The sequence below is a fragment of the Vigna radiata genome, unplaced genomic scaffold (genome assembly GCF_000741045.1).
Source record: "Vigna radiata var. radiata cultivar VC1973A unplaced genomic scaffold, Vradiata_ver6 scaffold_421, whole genome shotgun sequence".
Classification (NCBI taxonomy): domain Eukaryota; kingdom Viridiplantae; phylum Streptophyta; class Magnoliopsida; order Fabales; family Fabaceae; genus Vigna; species Vigna radiata.
In genome coordinates this window covers 88,540-114,083 of record NW_014542170.1, presented here as the reverse complement: position 1 = coordinate 114,083, position 25,544 = coordinate 88,540, and the positions used below count along the sequence as shown (strand labels likewise).

The 25,544-nt window shown below is 32.5% G+C and overlaps 3 protein-coding genes across 11 annotated transcripts; all 3 read right to left on the bottom strand.

The window, feature by feature from the left end:
- Positions 1–2,606: 2,606 nt before the first annotated feature.
- On the bottom strand, positions 2,607–7,131 carry LOC106779098 (protein STRUBBELIG-RECEPTOR FAMILY 5). Of its 2 annotated transcripts, XM_014667143.2 has the most exons (16): positions 6,872–7,131; positions 6,655–6,787; positions 6,484–6,555; positions 6,329–6,394; positions 6,045–6,116; positions 5,894–5,965; positions 5,307–5,378; positions 5,164–5,229; positions 4,972–5,037; positions 4,601–4,893; positions 4,220–4,488; positions 3,883–4,148; positions 3,538–3,658; positions 3,264–3,400; positions 2,997–3,153; positions 2,607–2,915 (listed from the first exon to the last, which is right to left on the bottom strand). In XM_014667143.2, exons 1-16 carry the CDS (start codon positions 6,960–6,962, stop codon positions 2,817–2,819), a joined length of 2,052 nt encoding a protein of 683 aa, XP_014522629.2. In that variant the 5' UTR covers positions 6,963–7,131; the 3' UTR covers positions 2,607–2,816. The 2 variants fall into 2 exon arrangements, with proteins under 2 accessions (XP_014522629.2, XP_022632152.1); XM_022776431.1 differs by lacking the exon at positions 6,872–7,131 and having other exon boundaries at positions 6,329–6,399; positions 6,655–6,731.
- A 1,665-nt stretch (positions 7,132–8,796) lies between these two features.
- Positions 8,797–14,664, bottom strand: LOC106779095. Its single transcript, XM_014667136.2, has 6 exons — positions 14,319–14,664; positions 13,331–13,475; positions 12,533–12,793; positions 11,575–11,656; positions 10,012–10,208; positions 8,797–9,172 (listed from the first exon to the last, which is right to left on the bottom strand). Exons 1-6 carry the CDS (start codon positions 14,609–14,611, stop codon positions 8,900–8,902), a joined length of 1,251 nt encoding a protein of 416 aa, XP_014522622.1. The 5' UTR covers positions 14,612–14,664; the 3' UTR covers positions 8,797–8,899.
- A 2,554-nt stretch (positions 14,665–17,218) lies between these two features.
- LOC106779109 lies at positions 17,219–23,465 on the bottom strand. Of its 8 annotated transcripts, none has more exons than XM_014667158.2 (9): positions 23,389–23,465; positions 23,277–23,323; positions 22,493–22,530; positions 22,060–22,195; positions 21,298–21,374; positions 20,697–21,212; positions 19,165–19,686; positions 18,499–18,711; positions 17,219–17,980 (listed from the first exon to the last, which is right to left on the bottom strand). In XM_014667158.2, exons 2-9 carry the CDS (start codon positions 23,317–23,319, stop codon positions 17,612–17,614), a joined length of 1,914 nt encoding a protein of 637 aa, XP_014522644.1. In that variant the 5' UTR covers positions 23,320–23,323; positions 23,389–23,465; the 3' UTR covers positions 17,219–17,611. The 8 variants fall into 8 exon arrangements, with proteins under 8 accessions (XP_014522644.1, XP_022632159.1, XP_014522643.1 ...); XM_022776438.1 differs by having other exon boundaries at positions 22,060–22,186; XM_014667157.2 differs by having other exon boundaries at positions 23,277–23,425.
- Between the last annotated feature and the right edge of the window lie 2,079 nt (positions 23,466–25,544).

Genomic DNA, 25,544 nt, shown 5'->3' with positions numbered 1-25,544 from the left:
TAAAAAAATTATATGACACACGTTTATATTATATGCATATGACATTATAAAGACAAAAAATTCATAAAGGAGTAATTTTTTATATTTTATAAAATATTATCAAATAAATGTAAAGAATTTATGTTTTTCAAAATATTTGTTTTTTGTAAAATATAAATATAAATATCTTGAATATGTCAATATATATACACTTAGAGCTGTGGGAGAACGCATACTATAGTGTGGAAGAGCGAGGGAAGTAGCAGGGGTGAGAGCAATAATTTAACTAATTTTAAACTTATATTTTTATTTATAAATAAACTATTTTAGTTATATTTTTACATTTTCAATTATTTTATTTCTTTTCATATTGTGCATTCTATTTTCAATGGATTTAAATAAAATAAATCACCATATACTTTTTTAAATACACATCATGTTTCTGAATGTTAATTAATATAAAGTTAAAAGAAACTTTACAAATTAGAGAAAATTGTCGGTTTTATACTACTAAAGTTAAATAAACTTTTCTACTAGTAGAAAGAAATAATTAAAAGTTCAGTTCTGCATACCAACAATGAGTGAGTTCACTACCGTCAGGGTTCCTTTTTCTATTACCCACGGTTTCAATTCTTTATAAATAAATTTTCGCAATTAAAAAATTCATTGAGAAAAATATCTTCGCAAATAATTTCTGACAATTTTGTGTAATTGTCACGATTGATGAGATTCTTAAAAGCCGAATTTTCTAATGTAAAAATAAATCATTACTACGATTTTCAATTAAAATCATAAAGAATTATAAAGTTTTCAAAACTGTAAAAAGAATCTCCTATATTATATTATTTTTGTAGTGAAGTGTCTTACAAATAAGCTAGTATCCTATGTTATTTTATTTCAACGGAAATGGTCTGATGCACCTCTTTCAAATCTAGTTGTTTTTTTTAATATATCCATGTTGGTTTTCTAAAAGTGATTGTAAGAGTGAATATTTCATGTCCTTTTAACCCTTCGTGCATTACAATAATGAAAAATAAATTTTCATGCATTTAATATAATTTCTAACATATATATAATAATTATCTTCATAATAATAGAAACATTTGGTTGAAGGTAAATTCTTGTTTATTGGATGAATTATCTGATTTATTGTACACCGAGTATCCATAAATAATATAGTTAACTCTTGGTCATTTTTCTTTAATAGGCTGCAAGTTTTTCAATGTACTTTCCTGTTACTTTACTAAGTATTGTCTTTACGAACGAGGAAGAAAATAAGGTTAAAAATGTCTTTTTGTTGACCTATGGGATGCAGGAAAAAAATAGGGATATAGGAAGTAATGACCCTCCTTGTAGCATGATTTCTAAATGAGGCCCAATATCAACATGTTCTTAAAGAAAAAAATATCCTAGGATTGCTCTACAATTAGTCAAGCACATGGTGTACAAATTATTCTCCATGCTCTTTCTTGTTGGGACAAAGTACATGTAAGGAGCTGCCAAAGGTTCACCACTCTTTCTAAAATGACTTCATAATTATTATTTATCCTTTGTAAATTCTAAAAGGGATTATGTACCATATGATATGCCCACACACTGTGCGAACGAAAGGTGGAGACATGATCCTCCAATGAAAGGGGTAGATGAATTAGTACGCCTCAAATTTACAAGTTAAAGCATATTTATCAGATATTAGATTATGATTATAGTTCTATTCAATATAAGTCTATATCAAAACTTATAAAAGTTTGAGATAAGAAATAGATAATTACAATTATTATAAATTTAAAATATTATTATGCTAATTGATTGACTAAAATACTTATTTAAGTGTAAAGTGTCTTTAATATATATTCATTTGCATGGTTTAAAACTCAAACATTAATAACTAAAAAAAAAATTAACTACAAATATCTAAGACAACTTAAGAAGATTTTAAAAAAAGGTTTGAAAGAATACCCTTCACCTTACATCCGAAACCAATTCAATTTCTTCACCTTTATTTCATTCTCATATTATTATATAAGTTTTTAATAAGTTTTGTTATACATTAAACAAATGTAAAACTGAAAGTTCTCAGGAAATACATATCAAATTTACTAGTAGACGTGCTAATAAATTTCTTAAGCTTAAATTAATTTAATACATAATTTTATATTGAGTAATATTTAATATATATCTTGACTTAGATTATATCCTTTTAAAATGTAAATTAGCTATACATACAATATTATATTAAGTACGAATCAATCTGGTTAACCAATGAACTTTGCCTTACTGAAATTTATTTTATTTAAATAAATTAATATTAAAAATTATAAAAAAAAATTAATTAGCAAATATAAGCTACATATAACTGTCTCTAATGTTATAGTTAATTCAAACTGTTATTTCTGTTAGTTTGTGTTGTATACAGTTTTTAATCCTTGTTTAACTCTATAATAGAGTTTCGGTTTCTGTAATACATGATGCAATAATAAGCAATTTATCAAATAGTTTGAGTGCATACCTATGACTTTGTGCTTTACCTTCCAACATAATAAAGAAAATTAAAGTTCCAGTTTGGTTATATTTTTATTTTGGCTATCGGCACTTGGTGCAGTACAATACCATAAAAGGAAGATGGAAAATGAAATTAAGCAGAAAAGAAAAAGAGAAAGAAAAAGAGAAGACTACTAAACTGAAACTTTAGATAAATAAGGCACAACCCAAGGTTTTCTTGTGGAAGCTACAACTACTTTTCTTGTCCAACACTGGAGTGACATATAATTTCTACCAAAATTAAAGTAAATCTATCTATGGATGGTTACCACCGGAAGAGTTGACAAGTGGCGGCTTCACTCAAAATCCTCCCTCATTGTCAGACTTGAACTTTGAACCAATCGCATTAAAGCCTGAACTAACTCTGACACAGGTGGCCGAAATTCAGGCTCAGACTGAAACAAAGAAACGAAGCAGAATATCATAATCATTTCTCATGAAGAGAGGTGATGCATATATTGTAGAGTATGAATAACCTGAACAGAGAGAGCAATGATATCTGCAAATCGGAAGAGTGACTTAGGAGGGTATAGCCCCCGCAAGGCAGGGTCCACCATTTTCTCCACCGCGTCAATGTCGTGAAGAAGTGGAGTTGCCCAACGAACCAGACATTGTTCTGCCTTTGGCCTTGAACTGAGCACAAGGAACACCACACAAACACAACATTAATTGCATTCATCACTTCTTAGACACAGTGACAGACAAACACAAGTTATGTATGTAACTAAGTAGCAAGTACCCACCTGTCGAAAGCCATTCGACCTGTCAGAAGTTCCAGCATCACTACCCCAAAACTGTATACATCACTCTTCTGTGTAAAAGCTGAAGGCTTTGTGCATTCCGGTGCATTATATCCCGTCCCAAGATTTTGGCTAGTACGCTAGCAACAAATAAGACACATACTAAGCTAGTGTTTTCAATGGGTCAATCCAACCATCTTATAACGACGAAATTCTGTAACTTTTCAATATATAATCATGCACACACACATAGAATGTAGTTAAGGACTAAACAAACCTGGTGAAAGGATGCCAAACCATGGTCTGAGAGACGAGGATTCAGATCATTGTCAAGCAAAATATTCGAGGTCTTAATATTCTTGTGCAATAAAGGAGGAGAACAAATATCATGCAGGTACCTGAAAAGGGGCAAACGCATATTCAGAAAATAAACACCAGCTTTGATATACTAATAACCAAATTGACGTATAATCTGGATTTTAATGGAAAATGTCACCAAAAAGTGAACCACTTTTCTGGCTCACAAATTGCAGTATAGATGTATATTTATATGCAGGAATATGCTGTTCATATCGCGAAAACAAGATATTTCAGTATACATATATGAGAGATATAGACTAACTCAATAGCCCGAGCTGTTCCCAATGCAATTCTGATTCTTGTGTTCCAAGTGAGTGGATTGCTGAAGTCGTCTGCTAAGTGTAAATAGCCATGGAGAGAGCCGTTTCTAAAATAATCATATATTAGCATATGCTCCTTTTCCGAACAATAACCAACAAGATCAACAATATTTGGGTGGTGAAGTTTGCTGAGTCTTAAAACAATCTGCGAGAATTCCTCGGAGTGACCAGAGAGAAGCGAAGGGTTGATTTTTTTTACAGCCAATACCTGACAGAAAACATATATTTATATTTATGCAAAGCTCACAAGTGGGTGTAGATTAATGAAACAGGAAGTACCTTTCCATCAGAATATTTAGCCCGATAAACACATCCTATGGATCCTTCACCAAGAAGTCGAGCTGAAGCGAAATTAGCAGTAGCCGAGTACAACTCTGCCAGTGAAAAAGTAGTAACACGGATTGATGTACTTCTTCTAGCATTTAGACGATTTGCAAACTCATTGTCATTAAAGGATTGCACACAATCGGAGACAGACGACCTGACAATTGACGGAGATTTTTGCAAAGTCTTTACGTCAATGGAAGTAGAATCCAACGAGTTAAATCCTGTCACCAATGTCACAAATGAAATCAGTTCAATGGATGTGTCAACTCCATGTTGGTGTTGTCAGTGTTCCCAACTGACTTACAAATTACACAATTTCCTCTTTTCTTTTACCTTTGGATCCTTTGCTGAGGTTAGCACCCGAATCTTTTGATAAATCCCGAGATGCAAAGGGTGTACGGTGGCTACTCCTCTCTTCATCGCTAAAGTGTGAAGAAGGTTTCGATGACTTTCTTTTAGAAAGAGCAATAACAATTATAATTACTGCCAGTATGCCAAAAACTATGCCTGCTATAGCTACTCCACTAATAACGGATTTATCTTTCTTTTTCTTGGATTGGTTGATGGGGGGAGTACCAGGAGGAGGAGGAGGTGCTTGTCCCTTTGACCATGAGTTTCCTCCAGTTCTTTGGAATTAACAACTCATAGTTAGAGAAACAACCTCAGTTGCATCCTTCAATAAGACAGTGTCGAAAAATACTTACTGCAATTTATTTATATTCTTCAACTCGTCAGGAACCCAACCAGTAAATTTGTTGTTTTCGATATTCCTGTTCAAATTAAAAACAGCAAAGTTAATTTATCATTATTCAACGTTTCTCTCCCAAGAGCAATAGGAAGATACTTGAACATTTTATTAAGGGGGATCGGAAATTATTTGGGAAACAAGAACTTACAAATCATCAAGTGGAAGTTTGGCAAGAACATTTACTGAACCAGTGAATTTGTTGTTTTGAAGGTGCCTGTATAAGGACAAAAAGATGTTAGCAGTGAATATGTGTGTATTGTTCCTTGACAGTGATAGTGAGGGCATTCTTACAACTTCTTGAGGCTTTTGAGCGATTTGAGACTCTGCGGCAGGTCTCCTGATAGAGAATTGAATGATACATCCCTACATGTTATTCGATGATATTCTTTTAATAGAATTTTCATGTTTTAAGAAAACCTGAGAATCATATACTAAAAAGCCAAATAAGAAGGGGGAAGTTTTAGTGATCGAGTTTCAAATGCAAACGAAAAGGCACACTTTCTTTAAATATAAAATATAGTGCAAGCAGTTATATATGAAATAAAGCATGCATTGCATAAGGGGCATAGAAGCTTTTCTGGAAGTGAGTCATTGCATCAGCACGAGGAAATAATTCGTCAGAAGCTCATCATAACCGTGGATTGAACACAAAATTTAAGAAAAGCGAGGATTTCTATAACAGAAATCTCAACGTAAAAATTAACTCTCGCAAGCATCAACGCATTCTTAATCATACATAATGCAAAATTATTTTATATATAGCTAGAATTGAGTTCTTAATAATACTTTCTACCTTAAGCCAGTTAAATTTCAAAATCAGCAATAGCATTAAAGTACAGATCTTGACACTAAAAACCTTGCTGAACGTTCTCACTTACAGTTGTTTGAGTTTACCGAGCTTTTCAAATATATCTCCCAGCTGGTTTTGGAGCTTATTATGTGCAAGATTTCTGCATGTATAACATGTTGAGAACCAAACACCAGTTCCAAGAAAAATTTTGAATAAAAACAGAAAGGCCCTTTGCTTACAGGTTTGTGAGGTCATTCATCTGAGAAAATGAATAAGGTATACTTCCCCCGAAACCATTGTTTGAAAGATCTCTGCATGACCACATAACAGAATTATTGTTGACAAAAATATGATGCCGAAAAGATGCAGGTTGCCCAGAAGAAGAAATCCCAAATCTACCAATTTTTGTAAAGGTGAAGAATGCTAATAAAGCTTAAACAATAACAACCAAATGCATCCAGAAGGGTTATATTTTTGGAGTAATGAGGTGGTAATGATATGAATTGTTTTTGAGCTGACTTACATATGGCGAGCTTTTGGAGGAAGTTGATACGGTATATCACCCTTGAGGTTGTTGCTGCTCAAATCACTGTACTATGAAAAATTAATGAATGTCATTTAAGTAATGTTCTCTAATTAATAAAAAGAAAGAAAGTGATTTGAAGATTAGGGCCTCACAAGTAGGTTACTGATGATAAGCTGGCCAACTGGTAGCCCATTGATCCAGTAAGTCCCATGTCTGACAAATTTCTGTGGAATCCAACAAGTATTTGGTGAATTTGCGTGCATACAAGCACACACATGCACGTGCATAGATGAATACATGAAAAGAAACATAGTCTATATTACATTTCTGTGACAGAAGAGCCTGAACATTTTATTCCTTCCCAGGAGTCACCACAAGGATCACCTCCACTTGATTTCCAGCCACTCAGCTTTGAAGGGGAATTTAAGCTGGAATACATCACATTAAGGGCTGAGACTGCAAAAGTTGTTTCATCATTATCAGGCATAAGAATTTGAATTGTAAAGGAGAAGAATCAATGAATGAATATGAAGACAATACCATCTTGGGAGGAGGTTTTGCAATGAACTGAGGTGGTTGAGACCGCAAGCAAAGCAAGCCACAACCTTGCAAGGTTAAGGTTGTGGTGCATTTTCTACCACAATGGAATGCAGAACACAGGAAAACAAGCAAGGTGGCGTTTATCTTTTGTTCTTGATCCGACAGGAAAGAAAAAGTAGCATTCTTTGCATACCAACACAACAGGATTTCAATGTCCGTTTCTTCCAATGTCTCAATTTAGAAGGGAGAAGGAAATGGGTGTGAATTGCACGCCTAAAAATGCCTGGTAGCGCACTCTTTTTGCTGACTATAACTAATCATTTTTATTCTGTTTGTTTCATCTTCATTTTTTTGGTAACCCAGCCTTATCGTACGACCAAAATCAAAACTGCAAGAAACTAATACAAAAAAACATAATTACAATTTTCCTGTTTCATTGTATTTGTTTAATAGGAATAATTACAAAATATTAACAACATAGTATTGTGGGATATTAACTTTAAAAATATTGATATGCAATTTTTCTAATTGCACCATTTTTTTTTACTAAAGGATATTTTAATAATGATAAATTTAAATCTCTAAATATAATTAAAACTTTGAAAATATAAACTTACTACCCCGCGAAATGTGCAATGTATGGACATTTTAGTTTGAAAAATATTTGTTTATTTTATATGATTGTTTAGTTTACCACTTTGAAAATATTGTTTATAATGAATTACATAAATACAAAATATATAACAACTAATAACAAAAGTTTTAACCAGAAGAGGTTATAAATTATTCACCATGAATTATGAAAACCATGACATCAAGATAAAATTTGACACATCATTTTAACTTCTTTTTTTTAATAGTTGTAAAACATGTAGAATCTTATTCACAGTATTTATAAAACAAAATATTTTAGTAACTTATTACATTTTCTTAAAATTCATCTAATTGATTTTATAGTATATAGTACTAAGATGTCCTGAACACCGGACCATACCATCGTTATATCGACTGATACTATCTTGGCACGACAACTCTGGAACAAGCTCATCCTGACAGATCAATCAAAACCCTAATTAATATTACATTTCGCATATTTTAAAATTCCAATTTTATTCTCTTTTTCATTTTCAATTCCAAAATACACAGTCCACAAATGTTGCTTGATGTAAATGTTGTATCTCAAATTGTAAAATCCAAAATGTAAAACAAAAAATAAATTTCAAAATTCAGAATACAAACTTTATATTTCAGATTGAGTTGTAATAGACTCAAATTTGAAGGGAGATAACAATGCGGAGTATTTTGTGTAAGAAAATTGGAGGAATAAGATGGAATATGGAGGAGAATGGGGATAAAATGAGAATTTGGTCTAGTTTTTGAAGATGCCGAAAGAAAAAAAGGGAGGTGCAGGAAGAAAGACCTCAAAACAAGGTTAGAAGATGATTGTACCTTCCCAAATAGTCCATATATCTATGAGGCCCACCAATCTCAGGTTCTTCAGCAAAAGATCAAGATCGAGAAACTCAAGACCGTGACCGAGGAGCCCAGAAGAAGGAGTCGTAATCCCATATTGATGATCTCGAAGTAGTGTAGAACCTAGTGATTCTACCGATTTTCATCTTTTACACAAAGTACAATTTTCGCATTTTTTAACGTTAAACTAAATAAGACATTGACAATGATATGCATATATATATATATATATATATATATATATATATATATATATATATATATCCTTTTGTATAATTTTACATATGCCAATTTACTAAACATTTTTAATTTAATAAAGTAGCTTATCTTCAACAGTCAGTTCCGAGCTTTCGACTAAACTAATTATGGTTTTATTTGAACGAAAACCCCAACATGTTATTAATAAACAAGTAAATATATCGCAATAGATTATACAAGTATGAATGCCTAAATCATATACAACATAAGGATTATTTGCATTATCAAGGTTGATTATTCAGTATTACAAGGAGACTAATCTTAGATTAAAATAAAAAAATAAATAAAATCTGACATTCAACTGTGTTTGCTTTGGTTTGATCTAGCACCACGCTTGCTAAGTTTTGTTAAAACGTATGCTATGGCAACTTTAGCACCTAGGCTAGAGTGGCCACGAGAAAGACATATAGCAGTAGCACCCCCTAGAAGCAGCAAACTATTGGCTAAAAACTTTCTAGATGGCCTTCTCTGGATCACCTGCTTTTGAGATTCAACAGTTACTTGATCATCGAAGACGGTAGGATGTGCTGGAGATATGTTACTCCTAACACTGTCCAGGCAAGTAGGTACCTGCACACAAGGAAGGGACTATTAGTCACCAATATTTGCCTACTTTGAAAGAGAAAGTAATCACTTCGCTTATTATTAGGGATAACATTTATTTTTAATGTGGAAAAATAAGAAATTAATTTCCTAGCTGGTCACTGTTGTATTAAAAAAATGGGGACAAAAATGCATCAATAACAAGTGATAGAGAAGATTATTAAGTTTCATACTGCTGAGGGATCCCGCAATCACACCAAGAACTATTAACCTACCTTCTGCTAAGGTTTGAGATATTAATTGCGTTCAAAGATAAAACTGGTTACAGCAGAAGAGCCAAATCATAAATGTAGGTTTTATCCAAGAAAGAATCCTATTGGGAGTTAGAGGAACCACAACTTTCAACTGTAATACGAAAAAGACATAAAAATGCTCAAAGAACTGGAAGAAAAGATGGGAAATACAAACCCAAATAAACCTTAAATGACTGGATAACCATATAAGAGTCAAAAGGCCCTATATAGTTGCCAATAAAACCACTAATATGAACAAAGCCATCATCCAAAAACTTAATTTCACTCCTGAAGAAACATACCTCCTCATCATCCCAAAAATTTAGTGCGTGATTTAATAATTCTCTCATTATTGTCCTGGCTAGAATTGATTCTAAATTTAAACCATCAGCAAATTTTCACATCACAAGAGCTGTTTAATAGGATAGCGGTCTTATAAATAGTCATCAAGAACAAATTCAAAGTCTAAAGCAAATCTGCCTCAAGCAGTGTTCTGATGACTATGATAAAAGGCATCAGCAATTCAACTACGAAAGAAGTTAAATGATTATATGTGAGACTAGCAGCACTAACCTTCTGCATTAAATTAAGTGAAGTGTTAAGTGAACTTGATAAATGATAGTTTATAACAGAGTATCTTCGAAGTGCATCATCCATCTTGCATACATAGCTCCATATGCCCTTGCGAAAAGCCAGCTTAGCCATCTCCATATTTAAACCAGCATCTTCTTGATGAAACATTGTGATCTCGCAAGCATTGCTACCAGCTACTGTAATTATTCAAATTCCAGTCAAAAGAAGTCCTTTCATTTCTAGAATGTTGAGGCAATGACATATATGTATAAATGGAGCACATGAGTCCTACTGGATGTAAATGCAAAGAAAGATCTGACAGACCAAATTCCAAATAAATATGCAGATATAGAAATAGGTTTTCATGATATATTATTCAAATTAATACAAATTTTATAAAGAAATCACACTAAATAAAAAGATTTCAACTGCGTCGTTTCTGTTTTATCAGAGCAGAACCATAATTTTACCGAGAGAGTTTTATATATAGAGCACAAAGCACATCTGTTACATCCCTTAATTTTAGAATAAACCTTAAAAACAAAAGCAAAAATAACTTCTAAGAAATAGATAAGCAAACATTAAAGTTGTATTGGCAACCCACACTTGCAACAAATCTCTTTGCTTTAGTGGCCGTAGACTCTTATTTTTATTCTCAGCTTCAAATCTGGATTCTAGGAGAGCTTTCGTTAAAAATCTGCCCTTTGATCTTCAGTTCTACAATAAACTACCTTGACTTTGCCTTCTCTTCACACGTTTATAAAGAAAAACAACTTGCTCTTAAAATGCTTGGTCTTGCAATGAAAAAAATGGTGGTTTGAAGTGGAAAATAGCAGTTAGATTATCAACAAAAATCTGTGTTGGCTCATTTTACTCCATGTATAAATCAACAAGTAAAGAAGGGTTTATATTGGTAAACAAGTCCGGCTTAGCTCTGACAGTCTGGGTTGGCTCAGGACCGCTAAAGCAAGGCCAGCCAAAGCTTGGCCTGTTTCCACCTCTACTTGTCAGTGTTAGTGTCCATGTCAAAGGTAGCAGAGTTGATAGCAACTTGAAAACTAGGAAGATTTGAAAGGTGTAAACTAAAAGATAATATATATATATATATATATATATATATATATATATATATATATAAAATCTTTCACGACCTTGAAAGACAAACTTTTCAGTTATCAAGAGCCTGTGAATATGTGTAGGCTGATTAAGTATGGAAATTAAATTCTATTAATTACAACAATTATACTCCACAGAATTTAGCGAAGGCAAAAATAATTTGGGGCATTTGAGTAAATTGCTTGAGTGGAAAAAAATACTCAACTTAACAATTTATGTAGACAATATTTAATTATAAAATTAATACACAAAATTAGGCAATTAAATTCTAATGCTATTTCCCAAGTTACAATGAATCTAGGCAACCTAGAAAGTAGAGTGAGTTTAATATACTGTAATTTTAAAGAAAGGAAAAGTTCCCATTTCCAGGTAGACCCCCCTCTTCAGACCACCAAAAAATAAGTTTGTTGTTTGATGGAAAAAACTTAGAATATGTCAAGACACTACCTTCTCTTATTTGCCAGCCAGATCTAAAAAACTCCACGCGTACATATTTTCTCTGCCGTGGTGCCAAGGGATGCTCACATTCCTAACATGGTTCATGATCAAAAATGAAAACGTAGTCATTGCATTGAAAAAACCACAGCTTTCTTTTAAAAAAAAATAAAATCTTGTATGCCTCCTAAAATACATTAGCAAGAAATCTCACAATTATACATTCTTTCACAAACAAAGGTTGTATTTTCAGTCAATTCACAATACGATTTGTTTATCACTGTATTTCCCTTGGAACTATCATTAACAAAATGGATAAATTCGAGAAAGAATCCTGCATGTGTCTAAATACACACCATCGGTAAGATATCAACAGGAAGATTATGAACAGATACGTCAAAGGAGTGGAGAATAGGTATGCATCACACATCCTGACCTCTTCCCATAGCAACAAGGCATACGAAAGTTCCCCCTAATCAAGTATGCTAGACTTGCAATGGGAAACAACTTCTATTTTGTTGTATATAACGAGAAACCACATTTCATTGTGCAATATGCAAGTATATAGTGCACGAATCCCAGTAAATAAATCTCCAAATTGGCAGAAGGAAGAAAAAAACAGTGAAAATATTCATAATTACCAGTGGATAATTTTACATTTGAACAATAGTGTCTTTGAAGTTATAATCTGGATCTCTAATTTCTTGACCAATATATTTTCTAAGAACTTGATCATTATTTTTTCCCCATTCCTTCATAGCTACCTCCTCTTAAATGATAGGGGGAAAAGGTGAGTAAAGAGAGCAAGGGAGCCGCATCAACATTCATATATTACTCAATCACAGTTCACAAACACATGGGCATTAACAGTAATCACAATTCACAGATGCAATGTTCATTAACACTAATCAGTAGTAAAAAGCAATTATTCACGTTACAATTTTATTAAAAACCATAATCGGTGCATTACCTTCATAAAACAGTAAAATGTTTTATCACTCCCCTGCCACAGCTTCCAAGCTAGTACGTATTCTCTAGGCGTCAAAAGAGGGAACTTTTTAATTGTATGACCAACTTCAGTACCATCAGATTTGTCTACCTGCAGTTGATTATGCTCAACCACTGTTTTATCCCACTGCTTTCTGTAATCATTGTCCATGTAGAAGTTTCTCAGCATCTCAGATGAAATACCATTGAAGATAGTCTTGCTCAAATATCTCAGGGGACCATTCTGCAACACATCGGAGAAACAACTTTGTAGTGTATAGATCATTCCAAAACCATTCTGTTTGCATATGCATATGGCAGTTACTAAATTAAGATTACACATTGAAAGAACAGAACAAGAACTAGACAAAATGTCCTGACATTATTATTTATCATTTAACAGAAAAATGAACAAGGCACGAAAAACTATCAACTAAAATTCTTTTTTCCCTTTACTTGGACTTAATTAGTTCCAACTGATCTATAGAAGAATGTGATGATTAGAGAACAAGTGCACCAGAGAATGGTTTGACTCTGCATTTGTGTCTGTAACTAGGCATTCCTGCACATCATGTGAAAGAGGAAAGGGAAAAATACAGAGATGCTTTATTAACTATATAACAATTACAGCTATATAAACGTCAAACATCAAGGTCCCCTACAATTATGAAAGCAACATTTTATTATTATTAAAACAAAGAAGTTACGTGTTAACTTTCCCAGAAAATACCATGATAGATTCAAGTCTGCAATCCAGTTAAAAATGAATAAGAGCATTAACCTTAGGCTTGAAGCATTTTACACTGTAGCACAAATGATGGTTTCTTCTATCCAGGACATCCTCCAATTTATCATTCTCATTGAGCTTCTCATCCAAAATCTCCATTAAAAATTTCAAATCAGCATCTGTCACAAAATTTGAGGTTCTGCAAGAGTAAACAAAATATTCCACATCGTCAAATCATCTTATTATACACCTGACTCAATACTAGTAAAAAACGTCAAAAAACAACTATGAATATGACTCAAAGTATTAGGTGTTTGGGTTGTATGCTTGGAAAATCCTTGCTTTAAAGTGATGAACTGAATGTAAACTAAAGGGAAATATTTTCATGTAATATATACCAAGTAATATCACTTAATTACAACAAAAACATTATTAACGGCTGAATTTACTAAGTGACTTCTATGTACTTAATGTTTTGAATACTTTTTTTACGTAATTATAATCTTGGTGAGTGTTACAGAATCAATCATCAAGACATCTTTGGTGCTGAAACATTTTTTCAGATACAAATTCAGTTTTTAAATCGCACCTCAGTTAAGATTCGAAAAGCTTACAAGAGAATAAAGTATTAGACTATCAAATGTTTCTGATTTACAATTAGAATATTTCTTTTGACCTCGAATGATTCTTCGCACCCTTCTAAGCAACACATGCATCAAAACTGCTTCTCAGGAATTATAAATTAAAGCCATAAACTGTTAAATAACAGACCAAGCTCGCTACATATGTATGATATCCTAGTTTTTTTTTTTTAGCAGGATCGTTTCTTCCTTTCGTCGATGACTAGACTCAACTCAAGTAACCTAGGTTAATTTTGCTCCTTCCTTTCTATGAAGAGCTTATCCCAAACAATTCAAAGTGAAAAATGAAAGGATCAAAACACAAGGAAAGCATACAAGAATAATAATAAAGAAGCGGAAATTACAGTTGGAATTGAAATAGTGAATTTATTTAACAAAAAAGACGGAGGTGGAATAGAGACCTGGGGTTTGAAATGATAGAATCGGTGTTGAAAGAGGAAGTGGCCGGAGCCGTGGCCGGAGCCGTGGACAGAGACGGGGACGACGGAGCGAAGAACAATCTGTTACACTGCCAAAGAAATAACATAACAAGGAGCAGAGCAACAAACGTAAGGAGGCCCCAAGTGCCATAGGCATAGATGTTGAACACACTCATCGACGTCGTCAACTTCATGATCGTGCTCGCATTCATATTCGTTTTCCACTCTTTCACTCGTTCACTCAATTCTCTCGTACTCTTCTTCACCGCATTCATTTTCGTCTATATCCCTTTTCCTTCTCATTCCCAGCACCTCTTACCTTCTTATGCCATTTAAAATTAAATAAAATAAAAATGGAAAATAGTGCACCACGTTAATAATCACAAATTTTTATGTATCACAAAAAATTCGTGAAAAGGATCGCATCCTTCGTAGTTAATCAAATATACAACTTGGAATATTTAACAGTATCATTATCATTCAATTTCTTTCCATGCGTGATATTTAAATTCATAAATACTCATAATGTTTGAATTAAACTCTTAATTCTTTAAGGCTAATTATCTTTTTAATTTTTTTTAACTTTACATTCATTATCATTATTAGGATTATCACATTTTTTTTAATATTGGATCGATTAAGATAAAAATGTATAAAAAAATATACCACATATATATATATATATATATATATATATAGGTTGAATTAAATTATAAATTAGTGGGGTCAATAAATAAATATACTAATTTATTAAAACATATGCTATAATTTATATATAATTTTTTATCTAAAAATAAAAATTACTTTTAAATATGTGACTCAGATTTTAAAAATATATTTTTAATTTTATTAAAGTGGTCCAAAATGGTTTATGAAATGAGTTTGAATCTAATATATTACAATTCATTTATTTAAATCGAGTTAGACAAACATTTTTTTTATAATTTAGTAGGTTGAGTTGAATGAGTCCTTATTTTATACTCATACGTTAGGTATTTGTTGTAATTGTTATTATTATCGAACAAAATCAATAAATATGAAAGTGAGATTTTCCATAAAATACCACCTTTTATACAATATATTAAATTTGAATGTATATAATAATAATTGAATTAAATTCAATAAGTACGAAGCCATAAAATTAAATTTCTTTTTTCTTGAAATTATAACATAGTTTAAAATGGGTTTCATATACATATTTACGTGAAGCAATAAGTCGTGACTTTTATTTTATAGCATATGCAATGGAATTTAAAGACAGCAAAAGAAAAAAAAGATGGGTGAAGATGAATTAAAGAACGTGTTACTTAACTAAAATCAAATTAAGTAGAATAAGAGAACTTATCACTTAAAATTCTAGAAATTCTATATAAGATTTAATAAGTGAGGATACAAGAGTTGACAAGTTTCTCCAAAATTAAAAAATGAACTCAATTAAATGTCTAAGTACTAAACAAAACTACAAAACTCTCTTCTATGAGATGCAACAGGCAAACCAAGCTAAAAATGAAACAATGTTCTAGATCTTCCTATACTAATTAAACATGATCCAACTATGCCTTGTGTTCCATGTAACTCATCCTTGATGCACTAGCAAGCATAAAGTAGATATAAAGTTTTGCACTAATGAATGCTTAAACACTTGGTAAAATTTGTATATCGTCTAAGAGGTCTTCTACCCATTGTTTCACTTTCATAAAAAAATATCGGCTTAATACTCTTGATGGTCCCTATTTTCGTCAAGTTTGTTCACTTTGGTTCCCATGTTTTTTTTCTGTTCAATGTTGTCCTAAAGAGTGTAAATTTTGTTCAATTTGGTCCTTTTTGCTAACGCCGTTTAAATCGTTAACGACCAACTGTCCAGTTGTATAATCAATGACACATCACCCATGACACGTCATCATCATCTCCTACCTCCATAAACCCTAATTTCCCCTTACACAAAAACCCTAACCACCACCTAACCCTAACCACCGCCGCCACGGTCACGACCAACCACCATCTTCTCACCTCCATCATTTTCTCTGTCCAACAACCACCCATGGCCACCTACCAGCACCTTCATTGGCGCCACCCGTGCATCCAACAACAATCACCACGAAACCCATTATAGCAATCAAATGAACCCAAAATGAAAAACCCCAAGTTTAGAAACCCTAACATTCCCAATTTGAACCCCTCAATTTTGAAACGAAAATCATACATTCCAATTTACAAAAACCAGATTACACAACAAAAACCCCCAAATCGAAACCCTCAATCGCTATGATGGCAGCGCAAACTGGGAAGAAGATGGTGGTGAAGGCGCGCGATGAAGATGGTGGTGCGTGGAGGTGGTCGCAGCCGCATCATGGTAATGGTCTTCTAGGTTTCGTTTGCAAGTATGTAATGATTGCGGTGGTGGCCTGAGGGTTTAGGTGTGGCAGCGCTAGGGTTAGATTTTTAGAAAGAAAGCAGGGTTTCAATTTTTGGTTGGACTGAAGGCCGTTAACGATTTAAACGGTGTTAGCAAAAAGAATTAAATTGAACAAAATTTACACTCTTTAGGATAACATTAAACAGAAAAAAACATGGGGACCAAGGTGAACAAACTTGACAAAAATAGGAACCATTAGAGGTATTAAGCCAAAAATATCTCTGCATGTCGTATTTACATTTCTCATATACAATTTTTAAAAATAGAATTTAGATAAGAGTATCTATTAGCATGCAAATAACATTTTTAAGAAATTAAACATGAGAAAAGAAGGAGGTTTTCCCATACATTTTTTTTTTTGGTCTTGCACATGAAATGAAGATTGTCGTGTGCATTTCACTATATAATATAATGGTAATAATGAAATTGATAACTACCATCATCATAATAATAATAACAATGATAATTGCAAGGGGATTTGCTGCCTTTATTAAAAGGGTTGTAAAGACGAGGAAATTTTACAAAATGAAACACGCCTAAAACAATCCTACACGAAATTATTAAACAAAAGGGGTGATTAAAATCTAACCTATACACTCCAATGAGCAGAAGTTATTATTATTTGTTTTTTTGGGGTGGGGATAACTAAATCAAAACGAAGCTTCTAATTGAAGCACCGCAGGAGACACTTATACATGAAATCCATTCTCTTGCGTGAGTACCTCACTTAGAAACCCCATAGACTCCAACGACTCAACAACGGCAACGCTACCTTGTTTGGAAAAAAGTTATGAGATAAAGCAGGGATGATTCCAATTTTCAATCACCAAATGTGAAACAACATTTCTGGTATATCTTCCTAACTGGTTTGAGTTGAAGAGGCCGGCACTGATTGACCATCATCAGATTTAACTACGTTACCAATGGGGCCATGAGAGACTAAATTATCTCTGTCCGCGGCAACTTCTTTGTTATTCTCATCTAAGCGGACAACTAGGGCAAAGCTCTTTGTCATCTGCTTCATAAATTCACCAGTAGTGTTAGCAGAATTCCGATGTTCATTTTCTCCAACTAACCCAGTTGTCATCATGCTGTTTTGCTGCCTTGCCTTCCGTTCTTGCATAGCCTTCTGCCGGTCTTCGTAGAAATCAAAATCATCCAGGATGGAAACATCAGTTTCATAGTTTTTAAAAATGGCCAACATTTCAATACCCTGTGGCAACTTCACCTGCAAAGTTTAAAATAAGAAATGAGCAACTAATCAGTAGCAGGCAATCACTAAATTTTTACTAGCACGTTATAAACTGATTTCTAGAATTAGTTTGGATGTTTATAGAATACAGTGATACCTAGGATCGGAAGCTAAATTGACCTAACTGCTCACTCATCACTTTAATTAGAAACATTAATTATCTGAAAACTAACTAAAAACAAAACAAGTGAGCAAAAAGTAAACTTGGTAGAGTCCCAAGCAAAGCTCAGAAAGATGTAATTCCAAAGACCAAGGTGAACGTACAAATCAGGACGCAAAATAAGTTTTAGGATGCCTAAAAGTATGAGAAAGTTTCTAAAGGCAATATGTAACTCAACATTCAATTGTCAGAAGTCTTCTCATTGACACCCTGCAGTAATCATTTCCCTCTGTCTTCCATCAAATCTGACATGCTATGAAATTAGAGTAAAAACAGTAAAACGTTTAAAGCATATTTCATAAATTCGTAGATAGTGAAAGAACCCTGATTCTACCTCCTGAGTATCTCGACTGTTAGTCACAGGCTTGTTATCATTATTTTCAAGTACAATGTGACGAAACTGACTGTTAGGAACGTCTTTAATTATGTGCCACTTCACGGGAAACTGCCCACTCCACTTATCTTGTTGCCAGAAGTCCACACTCTTGTCAAAATTGACAGGTCCAACCATTTCAGCTACCCCACAGAACTGAGCACTAGCATTGACCTGGAAATAGTTGCGAAATTTTTTTTCACGGCAGTATCTAATGTTAGAAAAACACTAGCAAAAACACAGAAAATTAATTTTAGAACTTCAGAGTAGTAATTTTAAACCCAATATCAGGCAATAGATGTCAAATCCCCTACCCCATAAAACTAAAACAATATAATGCCATGAATACAAGGTCAAGAACTAAACCCATTGAATCTTTGTTTGGAGATCTTTTCCATGGGAAATAACCACATTTTTTTTCCAAAAGCTATCTTAGGAAACTGTGAAACAAGACAGTTATTTCTCAAAAAAACAATCATAAGTTTTTTTAACAGAAAATAGGACAATAATAGAAAACACTGAACCAAGGTTTGCTACAAACACAGGACAAGAAATATATAGTTACAATAGGTTGAAAATGGTAGCACGATATTTGGACTAAAATAGTTACAAATACCAGATAATTACCGAGAAAAAGAGAAATATAGGGCAGGCCTCTTGCTTCTCCATTGCTTGGCGATATGCAGCATCTAGCTTCCTGTTTCCATTTGGTGTACTAGCCCAGACACCATACTTAATGCTCTTGTGGACATTATCTTCACTGTAAGATTTGATGACAAAAAATTTGGCATCCTTGTAATCTATGGCAAAATCTGACCGATTGAGTGACTCACTTTGAAACTTGGCAGTAGATGCACTATTTTTACTATTATCCACAGAACTTTTTTCAGCCAAAATTTGATTTTTCAGCTTTGAAGCCCTTGGACCTCGGTTCTGCTCACTAAGGATATCAAGAGTACCGTTACAATTGCAAAGAGATGCAGATGGCCGCCCTTGCCTCCTGCTATTTTCAAGAGAAGCACAACTCCTATCATTAAGATTGGAAATAGAAGTACCTCCAAAGTTAGAGCCGTGGTTAGGTAGGTAGCCTCTACCATAAGAGTTTGAACCAGATCCAAACCCATACAATGATTGCTGTTGATGAGAGGCCTACAAAGAACAGAGTAGTCAGCACAATGTGACATATTGACAATATATGTGTTGCTATCTGGCAACTTCCTGTTTCACATCTTTGCTGTGCGTAGTAATACTTCATTTAAAACCAAAATTCAGAAATTTTATTGGAATACGTTAATATCAGTTATGGGTCATAGGACTTGAGTTCCCATTAAAAAACAGAACTGGAAACCTATTTTCATTTCACCCATTATTTCTTTCAAATTCACTGAAATATTTTTCTTAAATACAAGGTTTGATAGATAAACTGCTTTTCAACCAATAAAATCTGGATTATGATGAATGCCAATGATGCCATAGGGTACTATTGATCAGGTATATAGGCCAAGACAAGGAAGAATAAGTTATCAAATACACAATTGTGACAGATATGTAGATATCTCTGTAAAGGTATATAGGCCGAGACAAGGAAGAATTAAGTTATCATGCTATAGCTTTAGTTACATGTGAACTTGAGTGGATAAAAACCACGGTTGAAATTTTGTAAAGTTCAACACATGAAGTTATATTGTGAAAATCAAGCAGCACTTCACATTGCTTCCAATCTAGGGTTTTTGTGAAAGAACTAAACATCAAAATTGATTATCATTTCATTAAAAAAAAAAATTGCTATCAAAGGATATCAGTTATGGGTTTATCAACTTTAGTGATCAACTTCGTATATTTGAAAAAAAATCCTTAAGAAGACCTTGAATTAAGTTCCAAGCTTGGTGCATACAATCTGTTTGCTCCACCTAGAGAAAAGGTGTTAAAATAATGATCATCTTACGTTGTCTAGCTTTTTATGGAGCTGTTTTTTATTGTATATAGTATGTCATAGGTTGTAGCCTTTATCTCTGATTTCTAAAAGTTGTGCCATTCAAATTTGCATATATAAATATACATTAGTGACGAGCAAGATTAATCACTGATTTTAAAAAATATCAATTATTTAGAAGAAAATGTAATATCATGCATAATTATGCTTAAGTTATTGAACAAACCATTCCAACACTCGGCCCAAATGACCCAAGTGAGCCCATGGGCCGTGGAGAAACAGATGGTGATAGAGGCATTAAAGATCTTTGTCTTTCTGAGGGTTTTGAGCAATCTGACCAGATACCACCAGATCTTGATCCTTCAAATCCTTGTTGGGATTCATGAAAGCCAAAGGAACCAGGTGCTACAGGAAAGCTGCCTCGACCAAAAGATCCCACGGATGGATAGCCTGCTCTTGGTCCAAAAAACATGTTATCAACTTGTTGGTCAATACCTACCAGGTTGGTGAGCTCTGGCTGTGAAACTGGAGTAGGTGAATTGAGATATGATAAGCTAGGAGGAATTAGCTGAGGATAATAAGGTGGTCCAGTGTATGGAAATTGCTGCGAGGAGTATAACTGTGTGTCTCCGCCTACAGAAGGCAAAGGTGTGGTAACTGGGGAATACGGTCCATAAGGCATTTGTGGGTTGAAGCCATACCCAGAATGGAAAATAAGGGATGGATTTTCATTGTAGACACCCTAAAATAGTTTAAAAGAACATATATTGCGTTAAGCATTGCAGACAGAAACTGTGCACAAATAAAAAGAGATGACAAATTCTCACAGGAGATCCAATTTCTAATCCCTCAGAATTGACATATGAAGAATATTCATCCCATTCACCGTTGCCATTGTCAAAACCTGGAATCAGACTCACTAAAAATTAGAAAATAGCAATAGCAACACCAGTTACCAAATAAAGTTTGCACAACACAGCACAACGAGCACCATAAGCCAATTGGGATAGTCAATGACCACTTTGCTATTTGAAAATCATCTGATAATTACATGTGGTGTATGGAAAAAAAAAATGGTTACTAAATTATGTACATAAAAAAACAAAGTCACTCCATTCAATTCAAAAGCAATAAAATGTATCTAAAATCTTACACTTCTGCAAACTCGAACTGATTATAAACATAATTTAAAATTAAGACATCTATGGACTTTTAAATTTGTGTGCCAGGAAATGTTCATAAGATGGATAACAATGTCAGGACTGTGAAAGTGAAAGTGAGCAACCTATAGAGTAGATCAGTAATGCAAGAAAAATGTTGAATAGGTTGCAAAAAGGATAAAAAACTCAGGCGAGTCTTGCAATACTATCATGTGTTTCAAAATGATAGTACCATTTCAGTAATTTATTTCAAAATGTCAAGGACAATAACACCTAAACATGAGGAAGTCACAATAGCTTTACCCACATATATGAAAAACTTAAAAGCCATGTACGCAAAACTAAAATTCCCTAGGTAGTTGGTCAACATAATAGTATAGTGATAATTCTTTCAAAGAATGAAAAGGACTTGCAGAAATGAAGATTAACCTCTATAGTAGAAAGCCTGGGCTTGAGGAGCATACACATTAGGAGGATACAGAGGAACATCTCCACCCGAACCTAAAGAGCCTGATTGATTTGTGGTCTCCCTCGAATGACCTATAGTCACTGTACCCTGAGAAGACTTGAAAGATATTGAACTTTCAGGTATTGATGAATGAAGCTAAGAAAATAAGACATGTTTGTGTGTGTGTGTGTGTGAAGAGGGATTAAGTTACTGAGAAACTTTAGGACAGTTACTCCTCATCACCCTTTATTTTTTTCTTAATCTAATGGATAAAAGTGAGTTACATACTAACCATTTAGACAAAAATAAAAGGTTAGAATGAGGAGTGACTTGATCCCTTCCCTATATATATTTATCTATCAGGGGCATATCTAGTGAAATGACTTATTTTTGTATGAGTTAGAGAACTACTACCTGCTCCTTCATGTTATCTGGTTCGGCTGGTATCTCTTCTGCATGCATGATCTATATGCTCAGTGACAGTATGAACTTAAAAACACAAGTAGTAGCAGTACAGATTATTGACCAAGCAAAGCTAAATTTGGAGATAGCAAAACCTGAATTAATAACTACATGCACACAAATCCACATGCAAACCAAAGAGTGTGAATACACTTTGGAATGGAAAGCAGGCAAAAATGAAGTGTAATAGATCACATAGAAAAATAAAGTAATTATCCTTCAGACCGTAGTCTCTCAGTGCCGTTGATGATTGAAGCCATAATTACGAAATTCGTAACACAGAATGTCTGACTTAAAGCGTGATAATTCATTTCTTGTAACCCCCCACCCCCAACAAAATCCACTTCAACGCATGAGTTGTTTACTAAACCACGATGATCCCATCAGGGATTACAGCGAAAGTCCACAATTCTTTGTTGTCTGATAACACCAGGGGTGGTGTCATTCATGACACAGAGAATTAAGATACTGAGATCAACATCACTTATGATTGTCGTACCCAGATGCAAGGTTTAAGGCTGAACAAAAAAGAAAGTAATGGACATCGAACATTAACTACAACCATAATAATATTTCTTTTCTTGAATTCATAAACATTAATAAAAAAATCTCAATTGATTATTTACTTCGGCGAAAGGAAATTTGGGAAGGTCAAAATTCGATGAAAATATAATAGTAATTATGATGATAATCACAATAAGAAGAAAAATAAAGGAGTCGAGCCGCGTTCAAATACCGGTTGTACGATCCGGAGCCTGTGGTGGTTGGATTGCCGCCATGAATCTGAAGAGGAAAGATCTTCAAAACCCGCACAAGAATCTCAAGGAAATGCAAACTATGAACAGTACCTGTCTATTCATCTAGTGGTGGAGTACCTCCTTCTAAATAAATCTAAATTATTTCAGTGTTCAATTAAATTGCTTGTAATTAGGGGGGTTTGCGGATTCTATTGCATAAAGGAAACAGCATTAGTCGGTTAATTAATCTCATTTTTATCCATTTTCAAAAATTAACATCTTTTATTATAAATCTGGATCTAATGGAATTAAAAATGAATTCCAACCCGTCCTTATCAATTAAATTAATTAGTAAAGTTGTAATTCCTATATTTAACATAATTGAATTTGATTAAAAATGAAATACAATTAATTTTAAAAATTAGATCTGGTCCTCTTAGATGAATTCCTTCGTATTCCAATAATTACAGCTACATTTACACATAATTAGATTTTAAACGGGTTCAATTAAATTATAAATATTTATTTTAGTTGTAAATGTTTGTGTTAAACTAATATTATTAATTTTTCAAATATTTAGAAACATATTATAATCGAATAAGATGCTATAGACATATATAATATTAGGGATTCCTAATTTATACTTTTAACTAAAAAATTTATTAATATTTCTTTTAATAGTACTTTCCTTTTAATGTTATAATAATTTAGTGTTTTTAGACTTCTTGAGTAGAATTAAGAGGAAAGAGAGAAAAATAATTAAAATATAATAGTAGAAATCACTTGTACTATTTCTTATTTATATTTAATTAAAATATACATATTTTTTCCTGACATTCTTATTTGTGTGAAAGACACGTTAAATTATGAAACAAATTTGCAATTACAATTACTAACACGATATCCTCGTCAATGCCCAAAACTTACTTAAGCAAATCAAACCATGAAGCAATCTTTTAAGTTTTTAAAAAACTTAGACAAAGTTATATTTATTTCATATCACAATAAGATAATTTTGCATCTTAGTAAATTTCACTTCAACAATATCAAACAAGTATAGGTTATATATATATATATATATATATATATATATATATATATATATATATATAAATTAGTTTAATAATAATATTTATTAATAATATATCTAATCAATTTCGTTTAATCATTCCGCATTCGAATATCTCTAAAAAATATCTATCGTAAATCATTATTATCATTAAATTTATATGTCCATAAATATGCATGTCACGTTTAATTAATTTCATGTAATATTTCTATTTAAGACTCCATCAATTCTTCCATGCACGTACCTTTTTTTTTCCTTTAATGCGAGTGAGATAGCTGTGTTTTTTTTTTCTATTGTAATTAATTGTTAAGTTTATTCGCTTCACTGTACAAATTATTTTCCAAACTACAACAATATTATTGACTGGAAAATTTTCTTTCTCAGTAAACAATTCATGGAAATTTTAATTTTTGATGGACATATTGCTATCGTAATTCAACTCCCTGAGGGATGAATCTAAACAGATTTTTAAAATTAATTAATTAAATAATTTTTAGAAAGTATTTCTTTATTGATTGTATAATGATTTATTAAAAATAATTTTTATAAATTCAAAATTTTGATAGTGAGGTAAATTTGGAGTTAAAAGAAATATATTTAATTTAATATTTATAAATAAGTTAGGACTGAAATTTTGAAGAATAAAAATAATAAAGAAGAAAATTTAAATATATATGATAATTATGATAAAAGAAAAATTATGACAATAGTATATTGAAATTATGGTTGTTTTTTGTAAAATTAAATTTGAGAGATGTCTATGTATTTTATTAAATTAATTTATTTAACAAAATGTTTGGTAAATTCTGAATTAATCTTGAATATTCATTAGTTTTTCTTGCATTCTAATATGGACAATCACAATCACATTCTACAGGTCTATTAAAAGTAATATGCGAATCATTTATCTATTATATCTACTAACTCTCTCACATACAACCTAATAACATTATTTTTATTATTCTTTATTTTTCATTTTTATGTATTTCATCTTAATATGACACGACAACATCAACATTAAAGACCCCTTCTGCAAATCATTTTGTTCAATAAAAATCTTCACATTACAATTTAATTAACCAAATACGTCACCTAATCAACTAAACAATTAAATCATTAATATTCAATTAAAAAATATAAAAATTCTAAATACTTAATAAATATAAAAAAGTTAATACCTCAATTAAAAATAGATAAA

Bases quoted from the DNA above. Each gene is read 5' to 3' on its own strand.
- LOC106779109 (XM_014667158.2), bottom strand. From the start codon at position 23,319: ATGGCGGCAATCCAACCACCACAGGCTCCGGATCGTACAACCG. The intron at 22,531-23,276 runs GTATTTGAACGC...TCATGCATGCAG, and splicing joins GGCTCCGGATCGTACAACCG to AAGAGATACCAGCCGAACCA. The intron at 19,687-20,696 runs GTTTGTTCAATA...TGTTCTTTGTAG, and splicing joins TTGGGCCGAGTGTTGGAATG to GCCTCTCATCAACAGCAATC.
- LOC106779098 (XM_014667143.2), bottom strand. From the start codon at position 6,962: ATGCACCACAACCTTAACCTTGCAAGGTTGTGGCTTGCTTTGCTTGCG. The intron at 6,395-6,483 runs GTGAGGCCCTAA...TTCATAGTACAG, and splicing joins TTATCATCAGTAACCTACTT to TGATTTGAGCAGCAACAACC. The intron at 3,401-3,537 runs GTTTGTTTAGTC...ATTTGTTGCTAG, and splicing joins GTTTGGCATCCTTTCACCAG to CGTACTAGCCAAAATCTTGG.
- LOC106779095 (XM_014667136.2), bottom strand. From the start codon at position 14,611: ATGAATGCGGTGAAGAAGAGTACGAGAGAATTGAGTGAACGAGTGAAA. The intron at 12,794-13,330 runs GTTAATGCTCTT...GATGTGTTGCAG, and splicing joins TAAAATGCTTCAAGCCTAAG to AATGGTCCCCTGAGATATTT. The intron at 9,173-10,011 runs GTTAGTGCTGCT...CCTTGTGTGCAG, and splicing joins CACTTAATTTAATGCAGAAG to GTACCTACTTGCCTGGACAG.